The 23,798-nt window shown below is 42.3% G+C and overlaps 1 protein-coding gene across 2 annotated transcripts in view; it reads left to right on the forward strand.

The window, feature by feature from the left end:
* MCMBP (minichromosome maintenance complex binding protein) overlaps positions 1 to 22,237 on the forward strand; it is a 34,097-nt gene extending 11,860 nt beyond the window's left edge. For both annotated transcript variants that reach the window (XM_048856091.2, XM_048856092.2), the window contains exons 9-16: positions 3,691 to 3,866; positions 10,563 to 10,686; positions 14,058 to 14,175; positions 14,742 to 14,907; positions 19,165 to 19,298; positions 20,118 to 20,282; positions 21,118 to 21,206; positions 21,817 to 22,237. In XM_048856091.2, the coding sequence (XP_048712048.1) occupies positions 3,691 to 3,866; positions 10,563 to 10,686; positions 14,058 to 14,175; positions 14,742 to 14,907; positions 19,165 to 19,298; positions 20,118 to 20,282; positions 21,118 to 21,206; positions 21,817 to 21,943 (1,099 nt within the window). In that variant the 3' untranslated portion in view covers positions 21,944 to 22,237. The remainder of the gene's footprint in view (positions 1 to 3,690; positions 3,867 to 10,562; positions 10,687 to 14,057; positions 14,176 to 14,741; positions 14,908 to 19,164; positions 19,299 to 20,117; positions 20,283 to 21,117; positions 21,207 to 21,816) is intronic.
* The last annotated feature ends 1,561 nt before the right edge of the window (positions 22,238 to 23,798 follow it).

Consider the following 23,798-nt stretch of genomic DNA (forward strand, 5'->3'; position numbering starts at 1 on the left):
CCTGGTAATTGAAGTCCTTTGTCCACAGAACAGGTACTGCATGAGCAATGGCTGTACATATTTCCCAGACTGCCCCATTATCAAACGGAGGTATCAAGTGTTAGTGCTGGAACAAATTTATAAAGAGGACAGGACCAAGAGATTTTAAGGAACTTCAGAATGATGTGTGGGAGTTAATGAGACATTACAATTAGCTTCTATAACAAAGGACAGCAAATGTACCTTTTTTTTTTTCTCAAGTGCTGGATAATTTTTGGAACTAAACTGGAGAAATTTACTTCAGGACCAAGTAAATGGATTGGAAAAAATTTAAAATACTTTTAGACTACCTATAAAAGTATAGCCAAAAGAGAGATGGTCCTGTAAACAGGCAGTGAAAATGACTGGCGGCATGGAAAGTCTTCCATATGAGAATATGAAATAATTAGGACTGTTTACTTTATACAGAAAATAAATAGGGGCATGATAGATGTATACAAAATACTGAATGGTGTAAAGAAGTTTTATCAGATGTTCTTATTTACCCTCTCAGAATACAAGAACATGAGAACCTCCAATTAAATTAACAGACTCAAAACTGATAAAGGAAAATACTTTCTTTTAATGTAATGCACTATTAATCTGTACATATCACTGCCACAGATTAGGAAGGTAGAGAGACAAGAGGTTGGTAAAATCTAAAAAAGTGATTAGACTTCCATATAAAAAATGTTGAGTTATATTAGATAACATTTTTTAAAAATAGTTTTTTCAAAGCCTAGTATCATGGTGCAAACCAACCACTAACTGATGAGATTTAGGAGGAAACTTCCCTCAAGAGCATGTTATTTTATGATTATCCACTTGGGTTCCTAGTGCCTTTCTCTGAATTATATTGTATTAGACACTTTTGGAGATAAGATATTTTATTCCTGGGGGAATTCTGTGCTAAAAGAATTAAAATTCTGTGCACAATATTTTAAAATTCTGCAAAATTTTACATATTTTATTTGTCAAAATAACACAATATAATTATGCCCCTTTCAATTATTTTGGTAATTTATTTCAAAATACTTGTCAGCAAGTATGTCTGTAACAATACAGACAATACAAAAGATTCAGGAAACGTCTTTTGACAAATAGATTCCGTACTAAGCATATTAATACAGAAATTTGAGTAATAATTCCTTTAAACTACAATACAGAAATGAATTTCTGCACCCTTCAGAAGCAGCCCAAAGACTTGGGGAAGTCAGGGGTAACGAAGGAGCTGAGGGAGAGGGAAGTAATTGCTGGGACAGAGCTCGAGAGTGAATCTCGAGGTTGGATGGGAGAAGTATGGAACAGTTTTTTTGCGGGGAAGGGAAGGGTGGGGACGGATTGTTAGGGATTTGGGGAGCCTCCCCCATGTTGACTCTGGCTGACCCTTAGCCTCTCCCATTCATTCAAGCACATGTGCCCCCCGTGTGTCCCTCCACTCCCACACCCCGTTCAGCCAGGCATATCTGCACATGTCCCCATGTGGCCCTGCATCCCCCACTTTCCATTCAGCCAGGTATAGCTGCCTCTGTCCCCATGTGTCCTGCACCCCCACTCAGCCACCCCTTCTCCCCTCACTCCCATTCAACCCCTGGTTCAATGTTGTCATGCCACTAGTTCCTGCGCCTCTGCCCAGTCCGTCCCCCACCATTAGCCCTTCTGAACCCCAGTCTGTGACCCTGCCAGCAGCCCCATGTACCCTGCTCTGTCCATCCCCCTCATATCCCATGCCTCCTCACCTGGCCACACAAACAGGGTGCTTCCCCCTCCCTCTCTGCGGCTGGCTGCTCTGGTCTGTGAGCTAGTAGCCCTCTCTGCTGGTGCCACATAAGCTTCCCTTCGTCTCCCCATCAGAATCAATTATTCTGATCAATTATACTGTCTCTGGGAAACATTAATTCTGTGCTTGCACAGTGTACAGAATTCCCCTAAGAGTAGATATTTGAGTGCATGGATCACAGGCGTCATCCAATATGTCAGTTTCTGTCATATTGATGCAGGTGTTCAGAGCCTTGATCCTTTGAAAACATTCTTTTTGGTATGTTACAGCCTTGATATTTGTGTTCTTGGGTAGAGCCAGACAAGCTTGTAAAGGTAAACGAGCAAAGCCAGCTGTTTTTGTTTCTTTCCAACAGTAGGCTAAGGCCAGAGTGGTGGCTCAGTATGCCTAATCAAATGTATTTGACTGTTGACAACCAAATTACATTAAGACAAAATGGTGGAATTCAGCAAGGATTTTGAACTTTAAAGTTGTTGCATGAAGTAGAAAGAGAAAAGAATGGTTACAGTCCTTTCAATGAAGAACAGATCTTGCCCAAAAGAAGGAGGAGAGGCTGAGAAGATTAGTAGGACTCTACCAAATTCATGGACTGTGAAATCAGACTTCCACTGTGAAATCTAGTTATTGGAGGGGTAGGGAAGAGGCAGGGCTGGGGATGCCTCAGCCAGGGGTTCCCACTGTTCAGCGGGCTCCAGCTGCTAGTCTGCTGGACTGGGGAGGGACTTGACTTCCTCTTCCCCTGCTCAGCCGCTCTCGGGTGAGGGGATGGGAGATCAGACCCACCTCCAGGTACTTCCTCAAGCTGCAGGAAGCTCTGCAGCTGTGTTGCCTTCAATGTCCAGCTCTGAAGGCAGCGCAGAAGTGAGGGTGGCAATCCTGCGACACCCCCCCACACACGCACGCACACAACAGCTTTGTGATCCCCTTCAGCCCTTTTGTGTCGGGACCCCCATGGTTACAAGCCCATCTGAAAATGTGAAATTGACCAATTTTAAAACCCTCTGACCATGAAATTGATCAAAATGGACTGTGAATTTGGTGGGCTCCTAAAGATTAATAATAGGTTATACAGCCTTTCGCTTCTGTCTCTGGTGCAAATCCAGTCCAAGTCAGTAGTGACTGAAGTTTGTTGCCATCTGATGTCTGTGTCTTTGTTCCAATGTCCAAAATTAAAAAAACCTGAAGCTACTTTTGGAAGGCCTCAGAGACTGAGAATTGAATAGTCATGAGGTCTAACCTGTTCTCTCACCTCAAAGGGTGGTTTCTCCAAGTTAGGGTTGAGTCACACTGGTGGGAATTTTTCACTTTCATCTGCACTACATGTTCTGTGGCTATACAGAAAATTTAAGTGTCCAAGATTAATGATCTGGCAGCCTTCTGGAACTCTGTATCCACACAAGATAGACTTTACTTTACAAAGTTGCTTTATTTGCTGAAATGTTACAATGTCTGCATTGGATACCTGCTGAACAGAAACCTGTAAAGAATGTAAAGAATACTTTCCATCTCTCATTTAAATGGTAGAATGATTTAGGGATTTGCCTCCTTTACAAAACTAAAGCCTGTACACTCCAAGTATTTTCAGAAATACAGAAGACGGCACATGTAAAAATCCAGTTTAGTAGTTTTATATTGTCAGTGTATAGGATTTTCATGTATTTTGTATTTATAGTCTTTTTATAGATACCTAAAATATTTCAATTAAGCTTTTATCATTAAAATCTATAATTTATATTAGTTTAAATGTAGTCTTCAGTAAACTGAAGCAGGGAATGGATGTCACTTGTGTTTATGTGTAACATTATTGGAATAGATTCCAGATTCATTTTGACAACAGCAGGGGCATTTGCATAGAATGTCTTTAAGCTCAGTTTAATTGTGATATTTACTAGGGAGAACTCATCATCACCACTTGATCCTATGGAATGTATGGACACAGTAGAAGAACAGAGAGTACATAGTCCTCCTGCCTCATTAGTCCCCAGAATCCATGTGATTTTGGCACAGAAATTACAGCACATTAATCCATTATTGCCTGCCTGCCTTAATGAAGAGGAGAGTAAAAGCTGTAAGTATTTGAACTGCGGAATGGAACCTTACATTATCACAGATTGGTTCACTCTGGACTGCATTGTACTACTCCATACTATAAACAAGTTATCGTTTGTTGGCAGGAAAATGCAGCAATGGTAGAGTCTGTTTAAGGCGGACTCAGAAGGGATGGGGCAGCTGCATTACTTTATACTGAGTTGCCTCAGACATGGTGATAAGTGTTTATTTTAGGAAGAGTTACTTCTGAAGTAGTCATGATTAGAGACTTCATTCTGTAAGTCTGAAAACTCGACTTACTATTGTACAAATTGCAAGATTTATTCATTTTCAAATGAGGAATCACTTTATTTTTGAAAACTTTACTTTTATTAAGGCTTAGCTAAACAGGTAAATCTGAAGTATGTAGACACATAGGATTACCTTGCAGATATAAAATATGTAATGAATGTCTGTACTATCAAGGAGCTTAAAGGGAGCTAAGTTTTAAAAAAACAAACAAAACAGAAAAACCAATTATGCAACTAGTTGCCCATTTGATTGTTCTTAAACATTCACCACAAACTGTGGCACGCGCTTCTGTTTTTCTGTTTGTATTTTTCCTCTCCATCTGTGAACTTCCACAGCTCCTAAAATGACTGTCAAGTGGAGTCCTATATAGATATTATGTTTGACTCATCTTAAACATTTAGGAAGCTGTAGAAGGCTGTCGGTTTTGGAACCAAATGTATAATAGAACTTCCAATTAAAAATCTGAAAATGTTTCCAAGGGGATGTTGAGCAGATCATACTAGTCCCAAGTCAGCAGTTATTCGACAAATTGATGTGTGGGTTTTTAATTCCTACTCATATTGGCATTTTAATTTTTAAAAAATCCTACTTTTGTTATGGCAGCTGCTATGTTGCATCCATCTGAGATGGAGGGCAGCTTCTTAAACATCATTAATCATAAAACTCTTGCTTATTTCACAATAATGTTTGAGAGTAAACTGCCATTTCTAACCAGAGCTAATTTTTTTTTAGGCCTTGTTTTATGAACTATATTTTCTTCTACATAGACCACTTTTCCTATTTTATCATTAAAAATCTTGACTTTCAATGACATTAACATGCAAAATAGGTTACTTAAATATTTATATAAAGGTGGCAATTAACATTATGGAACAGCATTGAACATTAAATGATATATCAGAAAAACAGTTTGGGGGTTATAGCAAAGAAGCAGTGGGGAGCTAAATTTGATCATCCTTTGATTTAAACATTTCAGTTTTTGTTCGACAGAATGTAGCTCCTGTTCTTATTTTCATTATCTTCTCCCCCAGGAGCCTGTGGCAGGGATTGGAGGAGGGTTTTCTCTGTAATCAGATTGCAATAGTTGCACTGAACTTATGAACTGGACTGGAAAAAACAATGCATAATTCCACAAGACAGACTTACCAAAATGAGGACATGAATGTTTAGCAGCAGCATAGATTTATGAATCAGTTTGCTGAGTGTGTAACTGCTGACTCAGACGGTATGATCTGCTCAGTATCATCTTGGGAATCCTTTCAGATTTTTAATTGAAAGGTGTATTATATGTTTGGCTTCAAAACCTGCAGCAAGTGTTTAAGATGTCATGTATGTCTATATAGAACTCCACTTACAGCAATTTTAAGAGCTGTGGAAGCTCACAGATGGCAGAGCCCAAGGAATAAACAGAATACATACAGATCAGAGCCCAAAAAACAAACCAAACTTACACGCAGTAGAGCCCATAGATCTGTGAATCTGTGCTGCTGCTGCTACAGTCACTTACTAATTTTGGTAAGTGTCTTGAGATTTGTGTCTTGTTTTTTCCAGCCCAGTTCGCATGTGGGAAAGCTGCGGCAATAACTTGCAGTTTGCCAAAAGTGGCAAGCGTTATTTTGTTTTGAGTCCCTCTAATGGAATTTAAAAAAAATCATGGATGCTAACAGATTCATGGTTTAAAACCAAAAAATGAGTTGGGGAGCCAGCTGGTCCAGGAGCCTGGCAGCCTTGAGGGTTCTCAGGGTCTAGGCTCTGTGGCAGGGAGCCTGGCAGCCCAGGCTTGAGCAGGCTTCTCAGGGTCTAGGCTCCTAGCTCTGCAGCAGAGAACGTGGAAGCCCTAAGAGCACCCAGTTGGGTCTGGGGAACCAGATGCCCTGAGTTAGCGAGCCCAGGTACCAGCTGGCCTGGGATTCTGGAAGCCCTGGAGTCCCCTATCCTGAGTCAGTCAGCATCGCAAGGCAGGCAGCATAGCATGACTGCCTCTGAGCCACAGACCCTGGAGGTTCTGGGTTTCTGACTCTAAGGAAATCAGCACATTTAGGGCTGCGCCCAGCCCTCGAAGTCTAGCAGCTGGTGGCTAAAATTGACATGATTCCTGTCAGATTTACTGGTGCCTATGAAATTATCCAGACTGGTCAGTTTTATGGCTGCTGCCAGATGCTGGGAAGGATGTTTGGTTTCACAAACTCCAAACGTCCATGTGGTGCCAAAACAAACACTTTATTTTTTCCTGGGTTAATAAAAACAGCTGTTTTTGTTCTTTTTTTAAATGAAACCAAGTTCTGAAATTTCCCCACAAGATGGAAATTCTGAGTTGTGACCAACTTTGCTTATGGCCAACCCTGGTATGCCTGTGACTTGCTTTGTTGGCTGGTAGACTCTTTTGCAAAGCTGCTTAATTTGGTCTTTTGGGAGAGTCTTTACAGCTTTGTCTCCCTTTAAATCCTGATCCGTAAAGCACTGCCATCTCCAGTCCTGGGAAAGGCTGCGTACACCACATGCTTGGCTGGAGTGAAGGCATACAGAAGGGAAATGAAAAGGAGTACTTGTGGCACCTTAGAGACTAACCAATTTATTTGAGCATGAGCTTTTGTGAGCTACAGCTCACTTCATCGGATGCATACCGTGGAAACTGCAGCAGACTTTATATATACACAGAGAATATGAAACAATACCTCCTCCAACGCATTATTAAGGATCTACAACCTATCCTAAAGGATGACCCAACACACTCACAAATCTTGGGAGACAGGCCAGTCCTTGCCTACAGACAGCCCCGCAACCTGAAGCAAATACTCACCAACAACCACATACCACACAACAGAACCACTAACCCAGGAACTTATCCTTGCAACAAAGCCCGTTGCCAATTGTGCCCACATATCTATTCAGGGGACACCATCACAGGGCCTAATAAGATCAGCCACACTATCAGAGGCTCGTTCACCTGCACATCCACCAATGTAATATATGCCATCATGTGCCAGCAATGCCCCTCTGCCATGTACATTGGTCAAACTGGACAGTCTCTACGTAAAAGAATAAATGGACACAAATCAGATGTCAAGAATTATAACATTCATAAACCAGTCGGAGAACACTTCAATCTCTCTGGTCACGCAATCACAGACATGAAGGTCGCTATCTTAAAACAAAAAAACTTCAAATCCAGACTCCAGCGAGAAACTGCTGAATTGGAATTAATTTGCAAATTGGATACTATTAACTTAGGCTTAAATAGAGACTGGGAGTGGCTAAGTCATTATGCAAGGTAGCCTATTTCCTCTTGTTTTTTCCTCCCCCCCCCCACCCCCAGATGTTCTGGTTTAACTTGGATTTAAACTTGGAGAGTGGTCAGTTTGGATGAGCTATTACCAGCAGGAGAGTGAGTTTGTGTGTGTATGGGGGTGGGGGATATGTGAAAAAACCTGGATTTGTGCAGGAAATAGCCCAACTTGATTATCATGCACATTGTGTAAAGAGTTGTCACTTTGGATGGGCTATCACCAGCAGGAGAGTGAATTTGTGTGGGGGGGTGGAGGGTGAGAAAACCTGGATTTGTGCTGGAAATGGCCCAACCTGATGATCACTTTAGATAAGCTATTACCAGCAGGACAGTGGGGTGGGAGGAGGTATTGTTTCATATTCTCTGTGTATATATAAAGTCTGCTGCAGTTTCCACGGTATGCATCCGATGAAGTGAGCTGTAGCTCACGAAAGCTCATGCTCAAATAAATTGGTTAGTCTCTAAGGTGCCACAAGTACTCCTTTTCTTTTTGCGAATACAGACTAACACGGCTGTTACTCTGAAAGAAGGGAAATGGGAATGAACCGCATCCTTGGAATAGTGAAGTGAAAGGAGAATTTTGTGTTCCCAATTCTTGCAGAGGGGCTATACTTGGATACATTGGTGCTTGCTGAAAAAATTCTAAGAAGCCGAAATATTAAATTTTTCCATTGACTGGTATTTTTGGTAACACTTTAAAACATAGCTTGGGCCTCTGCATTGAGAGGATTGTGGATTGGTAACTGATTACTTCTCTTCCTTTGTTTTTGAGTATTCTTTAATGTTTAAAATCACTTTTGATTCCTTATTTGTTGAAAGTAGCTTGTTCCATATTGGTAAGCATAGTAAACCCAGGAGTGCAAATGCTGCCAGAGGAGATTAGACAGCATTCAAGCCAAACTCTGTTTGTATCAGTGTGAGATACACCTTGATAAAATAAAAATAACTCTCTGAATACAAGAATTTATATGCTCCTGTAATTTCCAAGGAGCAAGGAGATAATATACCACTTCCTCTCAACTCATACTTTTTTCATAACTTTTATGAGCTTTTATATACCAGCAAGATAGGTACCTTTAAATACTTCAAATGGAAAACAACAGTCAAAAAACATTTCTGTTGTGATGCAGGAATACACTATAATAATTCAGAATTAGTCTATTCTAATTGGGTGCATGTAACAGAGGCTGACAATGTCAGGTGGAACTTCTATATACTTTACCTCTCAGTTTGCATAATATACCTTAGGATCTTCAAAATAAAATGTTTAAAATAAAATCAAGTAATGGCATTCAGATATTAAAGTGTGTGTGAGGGGGAAGGTAGGCATGCCATAGAAATCTGTATAAGTGAGGCAATAGTTTGGCTCTTCGTAGCTGTGATGTGACTGTGTCTGTGGCAAGAAAGGTTTCAGAGTAACAGCTGTGTTAGTCTGTATTCGCAAAAAGAAAAGGAGTACTTGTGGCACCTTAGAGACTAACCAATTTATTTGAGTATGAGCTTTCGTGAGCTACAGCTCACTTCATCGGATGCATACCGTGGAAACTGCAGAAGACATTATATACACACAGAGACCATGAAACAATACCTCCTCCCACCCCACTGTCCTGCTGGTAATAGCTTATCTAAAGTGATCATCAAGGTGGGCCATTTCCTGCACAAATCCAGGTTCTCTCACCCCCCCCCCCACCCCCATACACACACAAACGCACTCTCCTGCTGGTAATAGCTTATCCAAAGTGACCACTCTCCCTACAATGTGCATGATAATCAAGGTGGGCCATTTCCAGCACAAATCCAGGTTTTCTCACCCCCATACACACACAAACTCACTCTCCTGCTGGTAATAGCTTATCCAAAGTGATCATCAAGTTGGGCCATTTCCAGCCTTGGAGAGTGGTCAGTTTGGATGAGCTATTGCCAGCAGGAGAGTGAGTTTGTGTGTGTGTGTGTGTGTGTTTCCGGGGGGGGAGGGGGGTGAGAAATGGCCCACCTTGATTACCATGCACATTGTAGGGAGAGTGGTCACTTTGGATGAGCTATTACCAGCAGGAGAGTGCGTTTGTGTGTGTATGGGGGTGGGGGGGGGTGAGAGAACCTGGATTTGTGCAGGAAATGGCCCACCTTGATGATCACTTTAGATAAGCTATTACCAGCAGGACAGTGGGGTGGGAGGAGGTATTGTTTCATGGTCTGTGTGTGTATATAATGTTTTCTGCAGTTTCCACGGTATGCAGCCGATGAAGTGAGCTGTAGCTCACGAAAGCTCATGCTCAAATAAATTGGTTAGTCTCTAAGGTGCCACAAGTACTCCTTTTCTTTTTGTGGCAAGAAAGGATAACTGAGATCATTAATGTCTCATTTATTGTTATCCAAATGACAAAAGTCTTGGGCCAAGACTTTCAAAAACCAGGAGTCTAAAAGTCAGCGAGTTGCTGTTTACTTGGCTCTACAGAGAAACAGCTCATTTGTTTAGGAATCTTATTTTAGATTCAGTTTTTGAAAATCTTGGACCAAATTTGTAAATTGTGCATATAGCTGGTCTGTGTAACTATACTATTGCCTTCCTGCTCTCTCCGCCCCCAGTGTTTGTTTGTTACATCCCCTCATTCAGGTTAGTTTAGATTGTTCGCTATTTGGGGCAGGAACTTTCTTAGCACTGCATATCACCTAGCACACAGAGTGGTGCCCTGAGGCCTCCATCAGAGCAGAACTCAAAGATAAAACAATTAAGTTGCATGAAGTTATGGTCACCAGAGATCAGGAATGGTGTGGCAAAAAGCAAGATACAAAAGAGCACAGCAATAGAGCGTAAAACAACATAGTGAAGAAGACTGAGTTGGATTTGCGTAGTCTAGGAAAGAAGACCTATTTGGGTAAGATCACTCTAATTACATATGCTGTAAGTCTAAATAGAGGGCATTATTCCATCTCAAATCTGCAGAGCAAGGAACAATGTCCTGAACCTAAAAAAGGTAGGAAAAATCTAGGTGAATGCGGAAACTTTGCTCAGAGTAGAGTGCTGTTCTTTTCCACTCACTATTCCCAATGTGTGATATTGCAAGGTATGCCTCATTTGGAGAGGAGGGGGAACAGATGCAGGGCATTTCTGACACTTGTCTTCTGCTTTCTTGATAGTTGTGTCTAGTTTTATGATGGAACTTTCGCCACTTAGAGCAGAGCTGCTTGGATTCCTCACTCATGCACTCTTAGGAGACAGCTTGGCTGCTGAGTACCTTATATTGCATCTCATCTCCACAGTGTAAGTACGTAGATGCCTGCTGAGAACGCTTAGTGTATTTGTTTTTAAAAATATTATCTGCTTATTTTTGCCAGTCTATCAGAGTCTATGAATAATTTCTCAGCAGAGATGGTATAAGTATTATTTATATTCCTTTGTGCCCAGGGAGGCTGCAGCTGAGGGGCCCCATTGTATTAGGCACAAATGCAGAGATTATTGTCCACAGTCCAAATAGATTTTAAAACAAGGCTAATTTCAAAGCTTAGTATCTTCCTAGCATCTGAGTTGACAAAGTCCCTCCCACTTCTGTTCTCTCCACCTTTTTTTATTCTAGGATAAAAATTTTAGGATTAGACTAAAATCCTCAAGCAATATATATGTAACCAATGTGGATGTCATGTTTCCTATCTAATCTCTTTTCTGTGTGAGAGCAGACCTGCTATTACTACATTTCCATTAATAGTTTAGAGCAGTGGTTCTCAACCTATTTACCATTGTGGGCCACATCCACACAATATATATACTACCTGTACATCTATAAAAATAAAGTTTAGGATTTGTGTTATGATGGTAATACCATTCAAATCAATATAGTACCTTTCATTTCAGCATTGCAAATGTCTACCAAGAGCATTTTAAATTCACAAAATAAGTCAAAATATTAACTGTGAAAACTAATTAATTTACTGTAAGGGAGGCATGGCATATTGCCACCCTCATTTCTGTGCTGCTGCAGAGCCAGTTTGCAAAGATGGGGAGCCCTGCCTGGTGTGGGGTGCCTCCCTAGCCAGGGACGGTCTCCCATGCACCCAGCCCCTCCTCAGACTGCCCCCCCCAACCAGGGAATGCCCCCAATCACCCAACTCCCCTGGGACTGTCCCCCCCCAGCATGCAGAACCCCACTCCCCCTCAAAAAAAAAATCCAAAAGACTGGGCTGGCACACATGCCTGCCCTGCAGAGACAGGGTGCCCTGTCCAGGGAAGAACAGCCTACCCAGGGACTGCTCCCCATGCACCCAGTCCGCTGTCCAGGGACTGCCACCAGTCCCCCTACCTAAAGTCGGTCTCCCATGCATTGGCAGCACCCCCCTCCTAGAGTTGCCAGGTGTCCAGTTTTCAACTGGAAAGTCCAGTTGAAAAGGGAACCTGGCAGTGTCTGGTCAGCATTGCTGGACACTAAAAATCCAGCTACCGGCCTCTACCACCAGAGGATGGGAAGAGCAGCAGCTGCTGTTACAGCCTAGAATAGTGGTTCTCAACCTATTTACCACGGTGGACCTCATATGCAGCTCTCTGTGTTATGTGGGCTGCATCCACACAATATACAACCTGTATAACCCTGAGGGTGTCATATGGGCTGCAGCTGTGTGCTGACTAGACCGCAAGCAGCCCATGGGCTGCAGATTGAGAACCGTTGTCCAAGAGGAACTGCTCTCTGCTCAGCTGCTGACTATGGAGAGAACTTGCTGGCTGGCTCCGGGACCTGGCTACAGCCTCCTCAATGATGAGGTGGGGTGGGGGGAGGAGAGCGGGAATCCTGTCTGCCCTACTGTGCACCAATGTCTCCAGCCCCTTGCTCCGGGGACCAATCACCCCCCTCCACCCTGTCGTGCTCCAATTGCACCCAACCCCTCACTCCATGGAGCAACTCCCCCCATCTCCCCTGTGTCCCGATTTGGGCAGCCTGGCTCTGCAGGTGGCAAGTGAATCCCGGGGGGCGGGGTGTGTGTGTTAGGGGAAGAGGTGGGGTGGTGGCAGGGCCGGGCCTCTGGGAAGGAGCGGCACAGAGATGTCCTGTTTTCAGCAATTAGAAAGTTGGCAACCCTCCCTGGTGCCCCTGCACCTCCCTCCCTTCTGCCCTAGCCCCCTGCACCTTCCTCCCCGCACCCACTGGTCTCCTACTTCGGCTGCACCTAGCTCCGCCACGAAGCTTGCCCTGCCTCGTGCATCCGTGGCCCTAGTGCCAGGGAGCCTGCTACAGCTGGTGTCACTGGACGCGCGATCCTGCAGGGTGGGGGAGCACTGAACACCCTAACCGCCTGCTGATTCTGCAGGGCCCAATCCTGCTGCGGGGGAGGGCCTGATGTCACTGGGCCCCATCCTGCACCACCCCATTTTTGCGCGCACACACACCCCTCCACTTACTCTGTGCCTGGCGCAGGTGCCCCTCCCGCCTTGCCCTAGTTTCGGCGCTGAGCATGTCACAGCTCTGTGCAGATTGGGCCGCAAGTGGCCCATGCATTGAGAACCACTAGTTTAGAGAATGACTGACATTTTTCTTCTGATTTATTCTTGTTCATTAAAAAGTTAGGTACATTTTCAGAAACTCCTAGTGATCTTAATTGCCCAACTTAAGATGCCTTAAAAAAGAACCTGAACGCTAACTCTCTGAAAGTCAGACCCCTGTAAGGTATGTCCAGTTTAACACCCAAAATCATGAGCCACCCTGGAAAATGTGGACCTATATGTATACACCTGAGAGAAAAAGCAGTCTGAGTGTAGATGTTGGGTATGTTGCACAGAACAGCCAAACATTTGAACAGGCAAATGTGTTGCGGGTGTCATACCTGCCCAACGACCTGGCCAATTTTCCAGTAGCTTATTTGAAGATCAGGAATTTCACCCTAGTACCCAGCATATAGGAAACCTGAACATATGGTAGGCCTAGTAAACTTCATAATGGCATAAAGTATGCTTGTGTAAATAGAACATTTCATGGTCTAAGTGGAAATCTGTTTTCATTGTTGTTCCAGTGAGTCTCTACCATTCCACCCCTTTGTGGCATTTTGTGGTCAAGCAGACATTCAGCCTCATTTTTCCAGCCAGTCTTCTGATGGTCTGTCCAGCCTGCAGTGCCTTCTGAGTTGCAGAAATGACTACTACATCTGCTGTCTCTGCCTGTCATTTCCAACTAAGCAGGAATCCTTTTTAAGCTCCTTAGCCCCTTCCTGCCTTGCGTGGAAGAGTGTGCGCCCCATTACATTAGTCATAATTAGTCCAATCTCTCATGGTTCTGTCGCTGATCTACTGAGCTACTGTCTTGCCCCACAGAAGTGGTCTTTTTAGGTCTTGGTTAGTTAAAGGTCATAGATAAGTTGATATGAGATTCATTTTTACATGTGCCAGCCATCATCTATTTATAGTGTGGTGGCACCCCGTATGTTCTAGTCCTGTGTAGACACACAGGAAGACAGTCACTGTCCCCAAGAAAGAAAACAAAGATGTGTGAAAAGGAATGACGTTTAAGCAAAGTGATAAGGGTGATGGTTCACACACAGCTTGTGGCTCTTTTTATGGGTATATTTTGATTCTAAAAAGTTTTTAGGACTTACCAGGGGTGCAGTCCCTGTATCAAGTGTTCAGCTGATCCATCTTTCTTTTTTTTTTTCTAGCTATGCGAGAAGAGATGTGCTTCCTCTGGGAAAATTCACAGTGAACTTGAGTGGCTGTCCAAGAAATAGTATCTTCACAGAGCACATATACCGCATTATCCAGCAGCTCGTTCCAGCAGTAAGAATGGCATTAATATGCTTTAATGGATTTATGATTGTGCAGTGATTTTTGGCTTTAATGTTACTGTATTTTTGGAACAAAACTTAGGTTCAGTTTGAGGCAGGCTCCTGGTGCCTGGTTAAAGGATAGCCCAAAAACTAAAATGGGGGTGGAACTTTCATCTGAGAGAGCGCCTAGATTTCTCCCCCCCCAGTGACAACAAATTCCTGGAAGGTATTTTGCAGAGAAAACACAGTAATTTGAAAAGGGACCATATTGACTGGTAACTTACAGTACTGCAACACATTGTACTGATATTCCCGTAGCTATATATAACTATATTTTTAAAAACTTACCTCGCCATAAAGTAGTTTGCCTTTGAAATCCTTTTTCCCTTTAAGAGCTTTGGAACTTGTGATTACATATATCTACTGTGTATTTCATTTAATTGTCCTTATAATTTTGTACTTATTATGGGATTCTAAACTTAATGATCTTATTAAAGCAGGGTACTTTTACCTAACAAGGCAGGTGGAGGAGTGGGGATTTGCCTCCTTAGCCAATAATTTCTTTGCTCTTCGCAGGCCTATCGTCTGCAGATGACCATAGAAAACATGAATCACTCACGGTTTATCCCACACAAGGACTACACAGCTAACCGCCTAGTCAGCGGAGTATTGCAACTGGCCAGTAACACTTCCCTTGTGATAGATGAGACGCTGCTTGAGCAAGGACAGCTGGACACAACAGGTAGGCAGTGCTTTGTGTTCTTGTCCTCCCTGTAAAACTTTGACCTAATACATTACAGTAGACTGAATTAGTACATTTCAAGACATACAGTGATGTTAATTATGTGGCAATAGTTAAACCTTTTAATACAGGTCTTCCACTGTTAAGCTGTGTGGGGAAAAACCACCTTGTCCATGAATATCACATATAACTGATTCATGTATCAGACTAGCTTGCTGTCAGTCTGTGGCCTTGTTGTATGAAGTTGCGTGCCTGATCACAGTTCAACAAGGCAGTTGTATTTTATTTCTCTTATTATTGCTTTACTGTCAGGAAGCATCTGGCTATTTTGTTTTATTTAAAATATTCTAGGTTTCAGGTAAATAGAGCTCCTAGAGAGGGTGAGAAAGTCATTAGGAATCTTTTCACCTGTAGGTGAACGGTTAAAATCGAGGAGAGGGTGCAAATGACCATTGTGAAATGAGCTGTTACTGCTCAGTCTGATTTCTTAGTTTATCGGTATTTGCATTGCAAAGACTTCTTTGGCACTCTCAATAGAAAAGGCCAGAAATTAAATGAAGCTGTAACCTGAGCTACTGTCTTGCCCCACAAAAGTGGTATTTTTAGGTTTTGGTTAGTCACAAGTGGAGCAGTGTGGCTACCTTATGTTTCTGCCATTTCGTATAGCACCTTTCCTGTAGAAAACAGAACAACCCCTGGTTGCATAGCTGACACCTTTGAGCACTGAAGTCACTTAGGTTTTTTTTTCCCATTTGAAAAGTGAATGCTGTGTGGGAGCAAGAAGTAGTTTTCACTTGTGTGTTATGGATTTCCAAGATTTATCTTGTAAACTGACTTGTTCTGTGTATCAAAGAAATGTAGGACTGGAAGGGACTTTAATAAGTCATTTAGTCCAGTCCCCTGCACCAAGGCAGGACTAAGTATTATCTAGACCATCCTGACAGGTATTTGTCTAACCTGCTCTTAAAAACCTCCAAAGATGGAGATTCCACAACCTCACTAGGTAATTTGTTCCAGTGCTTAACTACCCTGACAGGAAGTTTTTTCCTAATCTCTAATTTAAATCTCCCTGGATACAATTTAAGTCCATTGCTTCTTGTCCTGTTCACAATGGATAAGGAGAGAAACTTATCACCCTCCTCTTTATAACAACCATTTATGTATTTGAAGACTGTGATCATGTGTCCCCTTTCAGTCTTCTCTTCTTCAAACAAACCCAATTTTTTCAACTTTTCCTCACAGATCATGTTTTCTAGACCTTTAATCATTTTTGTTGCTTTCCTCTGGACTTTCTCCAGTTTGTCCACTTGTTTCCTGAAGTGTGGTGCCCAAGCTGGACACAATATTCCAATTGAGCCTGAGTAGAGTGGAATAATTACTTCTTGTGTCTTGCTTACAACACTCCTTCATATAAAGCAATGAATTGCAACCTAGACAGAGAGGGAAGACTTAAGGTGAGCTTTGAAGAAAAGTTATTTGACAGCTGGGAGTGAGGCAGCAGATGAGGGTTCAGGTAGCTGGGATATACAATTGGGGTGCTTTTTCACTTTTCTCCCCCCTCCATCTTCCGGGTTCAGGTAGGGGACATCAGGTTGGAACACAAAGTCAGATAAGTGAAGCGAGCAAAAGCAATGTGTCTACAAACCCACAGGGGCCAATTTTGAGTTGGATTACAGATGAATAGGAAGCCAGTGAAGGTGATTATATTAAAATAAAAGAAGCATCCTAATCCGCCTTATATAACAAGGGTACCTTATCCCTCCTGGAGCTTGTGACACCAAAAACTGTCCTGATGCACGATCTTAAGTTCCGCTGTTAAGAAATGCTCTAGTGAGTCCATACCTGTTATAGACCTCTTTTCATCTTCTTTACAAGCCATAACAGTGGAATAACCATGAGCCTTAAGTGTTCATTTGTATATTTCGAAGAGTTGAGACCAAAGGCCAGACAGAATATAGACAATTTGAAAACTGCACAGAAGTAGCCAGTTTTAGATTTCAAGTTGATACTATGTTGCTGTAATTAAGGACTAAGGAATTGAGAGGGGAAAGAATCCCAAAAGAAGGAAATTATACACAGCTTGCCATCCTTTTTAAAGAGTATTTAATGACTGTCTGCTGGACTGAAAGATACAAAGCACAGTAGGTGGTGGTGTTCAGGAGAAATCTGATTTTTATTAGCTGGATTTCACTATTTCAACAAACTATCTTTAAATGAAGTTTCAATTCCATTTTTTTAACTTTTTTTTAAGTCTTTTCTGGTTTGACTTTTTTTGCAGGGGGGGAAGGAACTTACTATAATTTTTTTAATAAGTGGGTTTGTTTGATCACTCTAGCAGTAGTCTGGAATAACTAAAGATTTTAGTCAGTTCCTCTCTCCCCTTTAATCTTTCTGCTGTTCCTCATTTTAGTTGGCCAGTCTTCACCTTTTATGTAATGAGGCGTTCTTCTCTGCTTGGACTTCAAAAAGTGATTTGTTCTCTTATCCAGATGTAAAGTGGCAGTGTATTGCCATCGTAAAAGTAACGTACAAAGAAATAGAGGGGAGTGCTGTAGAGAATCTGTCAAAAGCTGGTTTGACAGCCCTGCAGAGTGAAGTTGTACTTAGAATTGGAGCAACAGGGTCAGCTACAGTGGAAGCTATCCCACATCTACGAATGGGCCTGAGTACAGAAGAGTATTCCACTTTAGGGTGAGAGAATAGTTCATGCCTGGTGAGTTGTGGTAGTGTGTTTATGATGTGCTATCAGTTCTCTAGGTTCTGGTCAAAAATCACCAATTATTTTCACGTAAGCCCTTGGATCTGTCTTCACATTGCACTACTCCTCATGGTATCTGAGGATCTTTACTGTACTGGTCACTATAGGCCTGCAGGTGAAGAATCTAACCAGTGACAGAGTAAAAAGGCTCTAAAGCCATCACCAATCCCCTAAGCCATACAGTCTTCCAGAACTTCCCAAGGGACAGTAACACCATCATGCCAGGTTTCTGTAACTGACCTTTTCATTTTAAAGAGTGGTTTGTAATCATAGATTAACATTGTTCTCCGTTTCTGTGTATTTCATTTGGCAAAACGTGGATTATTCTGCTGTTCCTAATGCAATTTAAAAGTAACATGATCACTTAATTGAGCAGGAGCAAGATCAGAGATGCCTACTTTGAGAATAGCTTACTGCAGTTACACAGCCAGTTGTGGAGAACAAATTGTGGTTTGAGTGTCTCATGAAAATGTCTGTCAAATTCGCTCAGCTGCTTAGGACGAATGCAAGTGCACTATGATGCACATGATCAGCATTTGGATTCCAAAACTTGCTGGGTTTCCTTGATGCGATGGAATTGTCACTCCAGCAAATACTGCCGCTTCTTTCCATGCTAAAAGCTGCTTCTGTCTGGCTATTATGCTATTCCTGAATGTTGGAAAGGAACTTCTTCCATCATCTAAACCTGCTGGAGAGGGTAGCCTCAGCATATGGCCTCTTGAAGCTAGGAAAGTAGGTGTCTTCCTCAGCCAGTTATTTCTATACATTAAAAGTCCAGTATCTCACCTCTCCTTGGCTAGAAACTGGAGCTTTATGCCATTGCCAGTGGTGCTGGATAAGCACTCCTGATCTTGAATGGTCCTGGGATATGACTTGAAAGATTTGTGTGTGGCTTGTTTGGGGGGTGGGGAGACAGGTTGGTACAGAAAAGTTATGGTTCTGAGCCTCGTCTGTTTAAACTCTAGGGCCCTGATCCTGCACCCTTCAAGTCAATGTATTCGAGAGCTGAGCCAGCAGTGTCTATGGTATCCTTATGGCTATAAGACCAAAAAGTCAGAACTTTTAAGTACATTTCTAAAATATACAGAATGCACAATGGTGCGGTTTGGAATAGAGCATTAGCCATATTAATTTGGGATGTCCTGAATTACTCACTTGTGAGTAAGGTACCCATTCCCATCTCATGCTTAACTCTCCTTCTAATAACTACAGCCTTATTCCCTCTAGCAAATTTTGCATAAATATTTCTACATGTTTATAATCTGATCTTTCCCATAAACTACACTAATATTAGGGCTGGTCAACTTTTATGCCTGAAATCCTTCAAAGGCTCTTGATTTTGTTTAGCACGTCAGGTTCGTTTAGTAACCTAGTTGTTTCCACTGTGACCAAGTAATAGTTTCTGCTAACTGCTAATTAAAACCTGAATGAAAAATCAATTTCAACTCTGCCGATTGTTTACATCCAGCTGTCAGCATCTGTTTTCTTGCTTTTTCTAGGTGTACATAATGTGACAGCACTGGGTAACCTGATAACTTGGCAGAAGGTGGATTATGACTTCAGTTACCACCAGATGGAATTCCCATGCAATATTAATGTACTTATCACTTCAGAAGGCAGATCACTTCTACCGGTATGGCAAGGTCTTCTTAAGTTGGGGGATAATTACAGTTGATAGCTGCTTAATGAAAACTGAGCATGCCATTTCCAGAAATGTCAGGGAAATGATCTTGTTGCCGTGAGCTGCCTGGGCAGGCTGTTGACCTGGCTTACAGTGCTCCAGCTAGTGCACCTAGAAAACCTGTGTTTAGGGACAGTGGCCTGCAAAAAAAATTATTTGGTGAAAGGAAAAACTGACATTTTTCTCAGTGGCTGCATGCTGTAGAAATGGTAGCAAGAGGATGAAAAATTATTAGAGTATATGGGTAGTCCTGGTAATGGAAAAAGATTGTAGATCCAGATTTATTATTAGATAGCAATCTCATTCCAGTGCAATAACTGCCCTGTTTGTGGTGGAGAGATCCATCTCACATTCATACTGAAAAGACTATGAATTCAGCTTATATTTATGTATGATGGATTATGTAGGTGTCTACAGCTGCTAGTACACAGTATGATTAGTTGTTCAAACAACTTGTCTTCACCCTTTATGTACTGAGCGTTTGCTCTCTTGGCTGTTTTAAAATTGTGATATTGATTTCTCTTCAAAGCGAAAGTGTTCCCTTCCAAAGAAGGGTGATTAAAACAGCAAGAGATTTCAGACTGGGAGCTCTTCAGGAAAGAGGTTTTCATTTATTATGAAATGGTTGATATTAAACTGCTTTTTATCCTGTCTTCGACAACACTGGATGACACTGACTTCTACTGCTGTACTGAAATCATAAGTGTCTTACTGGAATGGAACAGATGTGAATGGGGAAAGGGATGATGTGCAACCCATCTTGTTTTTCAGTCAGACTGTCAGGTCCATTTACAGCCACAGATAATTCCACCAAACATGGAGGAGTATATAAACAGCCTTCTCACAGCAGTGCTACCATCCATGCTGAACAAATTCCGCATCTTTTTAAGCTTGCTGAGGCTGTTGGATTACAGCATATCTGATGAGGTGACCAAGGTATGGAAGGCTTCTCTTATACTAACACCTTTATATAACTTCTGCCGTCCACTAGGGAGAAGTAATTCTGTAGAAGCTGGAACAGCTGAAATACTACTTTCCTATTAGTAATTGCACTTAACTCCATGTGGTATTAGACTCCTTTGCAAGGGACAGGGGATGCATTTTGTTTTGGGTGGACTCCTATCCCTAAGAAGGGTTGCTGATGTTCCGAGCACCTCAGCAAAAGGCACAAAACTATGGCTCTTACAATTGGCAATTTGTGAAAACTTTATCCCCTTTGAAAAATCAGAGACTTGAGTCTAAGGAAGCTTCACAACCTTTTTCTTTCTGAGGCCCCCGCCAACATGCTGTAAAAACTCCACAGCCTGCCAGTGCCACAAGTGTTTTTCTGCATATAAAAACCAGGGGTAGCAAGCAGGGCAACTGCCCAGGCTTTGGCTTGAGCCCTGGGTGGCAGGGTTCAGGGCCCCAGAGAGTAACAGCTTGGCAGACCCCCTGAAATCTGCTCACAGCCCCCAGGGGGCCCCGATCTCCTGGTTGAGAACTGCTGTTCTAAGGCACCTTCTGAAGCAGGGCCCCAGAGAGCAACCATTTTACTGCCTTTTAGGCAGCAGTAGCTCTGTAGCTTCCCCAGCAAGCAAGGCTGAAACTAGCCTCCCTCCTTGGAGTTATACAAGTCTTGCAGGAATTTTATAATCTCAGGAAACTAGGAATATTCTTCATGTGGCCCTAGTGCTGTAGCTTTTTTGAAGTTTCTCCTCTATTGCAATATATTGTGTTCACTGCAAGAAGCTAAATTCTAACTACCTATCAATGTATTGTCTTAATTCAGGCAGTAGAGGAAGACTTTGTAGAAATGCGTAAGAATGACCCTGAGAGCATAACCGCTGATGACCTTCACAGAACTCTGCTTGTAGCAAGGTGCGTAGCCTTATAACTAGGGAATCTGCTTTTTTCACTTGTGATAGCTGCATGTAATTTCCTCCCAGTGACACTTGTATAATTGTTTGGCTACCTCTTCAAACTATTTCAGTATGTGGGAGGGTTGAAGAAAATAGCATAGGCAGGAAGAGCAGGGACAAGTTAAGTCCATTCCCCTAGATGGGCTAGTTGGCCACTTCTTATACAGCCAGAACTATTCTGTGGCCACTGAACAGTGAGGCAGACTCTTCCTCCCTACTCCCATGTCAAGGACTTCTGCTTACCTCCCATTTGGGGCTTCGCCACTTTTGAGTGTCCCAGCCTGCTCCCAGTACCTCACTGGAAGGTTGAAATGAGAATGTGGGAGATGTTGTTGCTAGTAAGAGAAACTATTAAATACATCTTCCTGTTTTTAGTTCAATAAGAGGTTCTAAAGCACTGACTGCTGGGATAAAGGGGTGGGGGATGAGTGTTTGTTCATAAGGACTGCTGACTGCTCAGTTCTGTAACTTCCTGCTGTAGTAGGGCTATTACCTTCTTTCTCATGGCAAAGCTTAAGAGGGAATCTGTATGAATTCTGCTATTTAACTTAGACTACTTTTGCCCCCAGGTTTCTGTCTCTCAGTGCTGGGCAGACAACGCTGTCAAGAGAGCGGTGGCTAAGAGCAAAACAGCTGGAAGCATTACGTAAAACCAGGCTCCAGCAACAGAAGTGTGTCAATGGAAATGAACTTTAATAATTCCTCCTATTATTTTGCTTACCTGTGACTATGAAAATGAGGTTTGTCCTAATCATAAGTGGAGCCAGCACTAAGAATGGGGTACTGTTTATTCCACAGTTTCTTGTAGATAATTTATACCAAAAAATTATGGACACTTACCCTTGAAACCTGAACCCATTTAGTTTATAGGGGGTTCAGTAAGCGAATGCTGAAACTTACTGATTTTATGAAATTTTTTGGAGCTTGTTTTGTAATTGAGAATTAATAACAACGAGCAACTTGTTTGATATTAAAAGTTTAATACTGAAATTGTGTAAACGCATTTCCTTAAGTGTAAAGTCAAGTCTGATCACAGGTTCTAGAGGCACAGTAGGGTTGACTGCTTCATAAGATGCAGATCATTCCACTCACAGCCTTTGGCTCTTGCACTGCAGCAGGCTTATGTATTTAAATCATGTGACAAGAACCAACCCGTATTTTTTACACTGAGGAAAAAAGCCTCAGATGTAGATTGCAACTACCATGGTTGCTGCTTGAACTAAACAGGCTTATTCTATGATAAATATCTGTAAAACAGTTTACCAAGGAGAAGAACTTCTGTATTTCAACTTTTACACAAGTTACCTGACTCAAGCACATCCTGTAAAAAGGACAAAGTTAAAAACAAGTGGTGGAACAGAGCAGTGAATAGGCAGTATGCGATCTTCATCAGCAGAAAATGGAAAGGGCATTACTTTCTAGACCACCTGGAGAAGCCAGAATCCCTTGTCCCTCTCGACCTAGTAATAAACTTCTAATTTTTTCAAATGACATATCAAATATATAACACCCAGATGGTGGTACAAGTTACTTTTTATTCTTGCACAATCAATCCAGTGTTTAAAAAAAACTGGCATAACTACCTCTCAGAGAGCTTCCTTTGATAATCTTACAAGATGGGACAGTACTTGATTTTGAAACCCTACCTGGCAAAATGGAGTCTCCTATAGCACTCATGTGAGACAGATTAATGGGAAGGGCTGCTTTTCACTTAATCATGGTTGAGTGGTGCTTACAAGTTAAGTGCTAAATTTCATGTAGTTGAACAAGTGTGGCTAGTACTGACCAAGTATATGCTACATCATCCATTTGCCTTTGGGAGTATAAACAATGAAATATACCTTATCAACTGCAGTGCTATTGCTAATGTGTATATAAGGAATAACTTTATACCTAATCTATAACTCTGTTGGGTTTAACCATGAAGCTTCTAAGACATGAGATGACGGGATTGGAGTTCTGAGTGAAGGAGGTGACCATGGTCCTGTGAGATCAGATCTGGATTAAGTGGCAGTGCTCTCAGTGTCCACAGACCTCTCCAGAAGCATGGAGTACCAATGTTATCTTGGCCGCACTGGGGCCAGGATGATCACATCTGCTCTTTCTCTGCAGATCTTGAGTAGCACTTTGTGGATGAGTGGGATCAACAGGAAGGCATACATGAGGTGGTCCCCCCCAAGGTAGCTGGAACGCATCTGAGATGGAGCCCCAACTGTGTTTCTGGAAGGAGTAGAATGCTGGACACTTCCTGTTGCTCCTGGCAGCAAATAGGTCCACCTGGGGAAAGCTCTATCTGTGGAAGATGGAATGTAAAACATCCTGACCACTTGTGGTTGAGAAACAACCTGCTGAGACAGTCTGCAATCTCATTCTGCAGGTCTGGGAGATAGGACACCTCCAGGTGAATAGAGTGGGTTATACAAAGATCCAAAACCTGGAGAGCTTCCTGACAGAGAGGGGAGGAGCAGGCTCCACCCTGTTTATGTAAAACATGGTACTGGTATTGTCAATCAACACAGCCATGCAGTGACCTTGAAGTCTGTCACTCATC

This window comes from Caretta caretta, chromosome 7, assembly GCF_965140235.1.
Source record: "Caretta caretta isolate rCarCar2 chromosome 7, rCarCar1.hap1, whole genome shotgun sequence".
Taxonomy (NCBI): Eukaryota; Metazoa; Chordata; order Testudines; family Cheloniidae; genus Caretta; species Caretta caretta.